Source organism: Trachymyrmex cornetzi, unplaced genomic scaffold (genome assembly GCF_001594075.2).
Source record: "Trachymyrmex cornetzi isolate Tcor2-1 unplaced genomic scaffold, Tcor1.1 scaffold185, whole genome shotgun sequence".
Classification (NCBI taxonomy): Eukaryota; Metazoa; Arthropoda; class Insecta; order Hymenoptera; family Formicidae; genus Trachymyrmex; species Trachymyrmex cornetzi.
The window spans coordinates 34242-39909 of NW_017296473.1; the positions used below are offsets into that span (position 1 = coordinate 34242).

At 32.7% G+C, this 5668-nt stretch overlaps 1 protein-coding gene and 1 long non-coding RNA gene across 2 annotated transcripts in view; one reads left to right on the forward strand and one right to left on the reverse strand.

Annotated features, from left to right (window-relative positions):
- The first annotated feature begins 387 nt into the window (after nucleotides 1-387).
- Nucleotides 388-5668, forward strand: part of LOC108759441 (putative U5 small nuclear ribonucleoprotein 200 kDa helicase) — an 81454-nt gene continuing 76173 nt past the window's right edge. Inside the window, exons 1-2 of the mRNA XM_018504891.1 lie at nucleotides 388-466; nucleotides 660-823. Of these exons, the coding sequence (XP_018360393.1) occupies nucleotides 422-466; nucleotides 660-823 (209 nt within the window). The 5' untranslated portion in view covers nucleotides 388-421. The remainder of the gene's footprint in view (nucleotides 467-659; nucleotides 824-5668) is intronic.
- LOC108759442 (uncharacterized) overlaps nucleotides 4946-5668 on the reverse strand; it is a 16051-nt gene continuing 15328 nt past the window's right edge. Inside the window, exon 3 of the long non-coding RNA XR_001940007.1 lies at nucleotides 4946-5018. This is a non-coding gene — a long non-coding RNA (uncharacterized LOC108759442). The remainder of the gene's footprint in view (nucleotides 5019-5668) is intronic.

A 5668-nucleotide genomic window follows, 5' to 3' on the forward strand; every position in this document is an offset into this window, starting at 1 on the left:
CTGCACACTGGACGCGATGAGCGATGAGCGACGAGCGATATCCAATAAAAACTCTGTTTTTTCTCACGTGACAACGCAAAGCAAACCTCTCATTGGATATCGCTCGTCGCTCATCGTTCATCGCGTCCAGTGTGCAGTAACCATAAGTTGTTCAGAAATGTACACACCAGGGGCTCTATTCTTGAAAAGAAACGTATACGAAAATCTAGGGAAATGCTACAGTATACATTACGTATACTATAGTATTTCCCTAGACTTTCGTATATGTTTCTTTTCAAGAATAGAGCCCCAGAGAGGGTACCTTATCCCTACCATTTCACTCACACAGACTCCTAGCAATCACCTGCAATGCAAGGTGAAGTTTCTGAACGCAGCCCAGTAGTATATGTTTTAAGTACTGAATGCACCTAATAAACAAATCATGGCGGATGCTGCTGCACGTCAATTACAATACGAGTATAAAGCGGTTTGTACTTCTCATTTTAATTGTTTATTTTTTAATGATGACATAACAGTTGTCTTTAATTATTTTACTATGCTAACTTTTTTATAATGTGCAACTTTTAATGTGCAACTTTATGATATTTATGACATTACATTTACGCTGTGTTATATTTGCGATACGATTTTGTTGTATTATATTGCGTTAACATTTACAGAATTCCAATCTCGTTTTACAAGCTGATGTCCGGTTAATAGAAAGACGTAGCCGAGATGAAGCTACCGGTGAGGTTATGTCTCTTGTGGGAAAATTGGATGGTACTCGTATGGGTGATAGGGCCCAGCGTACCAAACCTGGAAAAGCAGAGGAAAGAAAAGTCAAGTAGGTTTATTAATAAATTAGTAATTCAATTATTAGTAAATCAATAATTGAATTTGAACACAACTTTCAGTCACACAATTTTCGTTTTGATGAAATTCTCTCCTTTATGTCGCTCTCCTGGTAAAAATTTTTCTTAGAATTTTTCATATAATTTTTCAAAGTTTTTATGTAAATAAAAAATTTTTTTAGAATATTTGAATAATTTTGTAACTTTAAAAAAATTTTTTAGTACAAATATAGATTTTTTAATACAAATATAATCAATAAGAAAGTGGTTTATAATCAAAAATATGGAAGAACACAAAAAGAACACAAAACTATGGCACAAGTTGTTTTTTGTGATACTTGATATATTCAAGTTTCTAAATTATACGTTTTGGCCAATATCTGGCCATCTTCAGTAATTACAACATTAATAACGAATTGGATTCATAAATATAAATACAAAATTCGCAATCATATATCTATTTAGTTAAAATTACAAGCTCTTATCAGCATTATTCGTGAGCATATATTCCATAGTTAATGAAAAATTTTTTGGAACTGTTTCGAATTGTGTATAACAATTTCCAGATTCTAATATAAAACAATACGTTACAATTAATATCTTCTGATCTAATTATTAAGGAGTTCCAATTCATTACCTGTTTTTTCCACAATTCGTTGACAATTGTACCTCATCGTAGGAACTTTGACAAACAAAATGGAATAAAATTTCTAGAACAATTCTTTAGAGAGACAGAGAGAGAGAGAAAGATCAACACTTTAACAGAGGCAGATAAACATCGGGCAATCCTTCAGTATTGCTTTGGTTATTTATACTTCTCGTTTGACTTTTTATATGTATCATTTCTGATATTCTTCGTTTATATAGAGATTGTTCTATGTCTAAAAAATGCTAACATTTTCCCAATCTAATTCATGCTTATTATTAACCTGGTGGAGCGAGACAACTAACATTGCATCAGTGGATTTCCTTATGTCCCTATGTTCTTTAATTCGTGTTTTAAGTTTTCTTTTTGTTTGACCGACATAAGAAGATTCACAATCCAAACAATTTATCTTGTACATTACATCACATTGATCATCTTTGCATAAACGATCTTTACCAATTTTTATGAATCTATTCATTTATTGGTTTATATGCAATATTAAACCCATGATAAAAATACAAGGGTATGCTCATCAATTGTCTAAAACTCGTTCAGCTTGCGCATGTCCTTGCCTACGTCATATCCGGGTACGCGTTGATTGGTCGGTTCTGATTCGGGTGCAATCGGTGGTTATCGGTCATAATTTATCATGGCGTCCATGGCGTAGTGCACGTTGTCATCGGTAGAAGTTAATGTTAAAGATATTTTCACGATGACCTGCATAGTGAAAGAATGCGGCAGTTATATGAAAAAAACAAAAAAAACTGAGGGAAGTAAAATTAAATATTTTACCTTTCCAAAACAATTTGAAATTGCTGAACAGTGGCGTAAGCCACTCGTTGTGACGTAAGCAAGGATAAAAATCTGATTGGTCATGCGCATGAGCATACCCTTGTCTTTTTATCATGATTAAGGCTGCGGTCCACTTAGCGCTTCAAACGCTACAGAGCATTTGTAGCACTGATATGACTGGTCCATTTGATGCTTCGGAACGCTCCCAGCAACTCTGATTACGTCATCAATACGTCATCGTTTTTGCTCCCACTTCGCTTCAACTGCCTCACCTCGGGAGGTGGGTTGGCTGGAGCGTTCACGTAGCAATTGTAGCATTCGAAATAGTAATGGACCAATCGGAGCGTAGCGTTTGGAGCGTAACGTTTGGAGCGTAACGTTAAGAGCATTTGAAAGAAGCAAGTGGACCGCAGCCTAAACCCATTACTATGTGCTATCTTTTTAAATTTTTCAGATACATTGTTTAAATATGGAACAATGAAACTTTTTTGCCATGTCGTTATCGTCGTTATTATTATTAGTATTAATTCTATTTTCTAAGGTTTTAATTCTATTTATGAATAGTTGAAAAAATGAAATCTAAAGGATAACCATTCGTTAATAAAGTGTGAATTAAGTTTGTGATATTTTTTTCGTGAAATTTCGGATACGATAAATTTAATATTCTGTTAAACTGCCCAATGATTACTCCTCTCTTATGCACTATTGGATGATTGGAATAGAAATTTAAATATCTCCTTGACTCCGTTGGTTTTTTGTACGTATCAAGAATGATTTTTTCATCCTGCTTCATCAATTTTCCATCTAAAAAATTTTATGCCATTCTCATCATAATCTACCATAAATTTAATCCTTTCGAGATAAGTATTAAATAATTCAAGAGTAGATTCAACTTTATCACTTTGTACAGACAATACAATGTTATCGACGTATTGGAAATAAAAAGAAGTCACAAAATCATTAGTCGTAAGAACATCATGTTCTAAATCCTGCAACACAATGTTAACCAAAATAGGAGAAAGTGGAAACCAATGGGCATGCCAAAAATCTGTTAAAAAATTTTATTGTCAAATTTAAAAATGTAGAATTAATAATGATTGAAATTGCTCTTAAAAACTCTTGAGTGGGTAGTCTTATTTCTGATGAAGTTCCATCTTCGTTCTATACTTTTGATAACTAAGTAGGAATGTTAGTATACATCGATACAACGTCAAAAGATATAATGCTAAAATTGTTATTAATGCAAATCCATTGAGTTTTTCAGATACTTTAAAACTGTTTTTTATATAGCTAAAATTCATCTTATTACCCTCTTCTATCATGTTTTTAAAAAAAGTAGCTAATGGATAAAAAGCACTATTTATGCAGCTGACAATCATTCTAACAGGGTGCCTTTCTTTGTGAATTTTTGGCAATCCATAACATCTCGAGAGTACTCCGTCCGATACATACAGTTTTTTATAGGTATATTGGTCTATGTAACCCTTATTTTTTCATTTGGTTAATAAACTGCGTATTTCGGTTGTTATTTTATTAGTGGAATAAATCCTTATTAACAACCGTATAAGTACTCTGGTCTGTAAGAATTTTATTCATTTTGTTTTTGTAATTCTCCCAATTCATTATTACCGTTGTATTGTCTTTATCCGCTCTGGTGATTAGAATGTCAGGGTTATCAGAGATGAATATTCACGATGATATTCCATTTTGTTTGTCAAAGTTCCTACGATGAGATACAATTGTTAACGAATTGCGGAAAAAACAGGTAATGAATTGGAACTCCTTATAATTAGATCAGAAGATATTAATTGTAACATATTGTTTTATATTAGAATCTGGAAATTCTCGTTATATACACAATTTGAAACAATTCCAAAAAATTTTTCATCAATTATGGAATATATGCTCACGAATAATGCTGATAAGTTTGTAATTTTAACTAAATAGATATATGACTGCGAATTTTGTATTTATATTTATGTATCCAATGCGTTATTAATATTGTAATTACTGAAGATGACCAGACATTGGCCGAAACGTATAATTTAGAAACTTGAATATATTAAATATCACAGAAAACGACTTGTGCCGTGGTTTTATGCTCTTTTTCTTCCATATTTTTAATACAAATTGGAGCACTTCAGAAATCCACATCTTTTCTAGAATTCTGTATGTGAATACTGAAATATTTTAAGATTTTTCGTTCTAAAGTTTTTGATAAAATCTGATAAAATCTAAATAAATTCAAAATATTTTTTTTCCGAAATTATAGTATGAAAAACCTTATAATATTTGAGTATTTATCTACATACACGAAAAATTTCAAGAAAAGATGTTACTTTCTCAGTAGAAAAGTGTTTCAATTTGTACAAAAATTCTGAGAAAAATTTTCACTAGTGTCATATTTTGGTAACAAACCAACATATTGGTCATTTGTTACAACCATGATACAACATCAAAAAATAAAGTTTTCCAGGAAATGACTCTTTAAATTACTAAAATTGTGTAATATTAATTTTGAAATGTAATTTCAGTGTTGTAACTAATTGTAGAGGGAGAAAAATATGTTATTTTTTTATATTAGTTGCTTTCCATTTACATAGATTCTCAGATAATTCTCACTTGTGACGTCATAACTCAGTTGTGAATGCATGTTCCTTCTGCTTTCTGATAAATGAGATTTAACTGAGTTTTTGCTTATAATCTGCACAAGATTGAGACCGTATGCTTTAGTGAGTTTCGTAAACTCACTAAAAGTGAATGAATCTGTGTTGTCATATGATAACTTTTTGATACTGATAATCAAAGCACAGTATAAGTAGGAACAGTAGATCTACTCTGTGTCGGCACCTTCGATCTGAGTGCTAACCGATCGCCATATTGTTGGCTGTGCGCATGGGCTATAATTTTAACATTATAAACGCTACCCCCCATGTTCATAACATATACTTTTATCGATATATATGTGGGAATTACTATGCGGACTCAGGATGGTTCTGGAAGGGTCGAAGCACCACGTCACTGCTTTGTTAAAAGATATCAAAACTATATTCTACGATTCAGATACAGCTACCCTACTTTCTTGCAAGCGCGCCGAACGTCTCTCCCTCCTCTCTCCTTTAGCGCCACCTTCTTCCTTCGCCCCGTCGGTATCGGCTGTGTCTTCTCGAGCAATTCCCCGCTCTGTGTTCGCGGGCTGTTCGAAATTGGATTCGACTTCCCACATATACCTATATATATATAAACAAGATCAGTAGGGCAACGAGCCAATATAACAAAAACAAGGTTTTGGAAAAACGAAGTAATATATTAAAGGAAAGTTACATTTTAAGAGATAAAAAAACACACAAACGTTTCGACGCCGATCGGGTCATTTTCAATGTTGACAAATTATTAAACG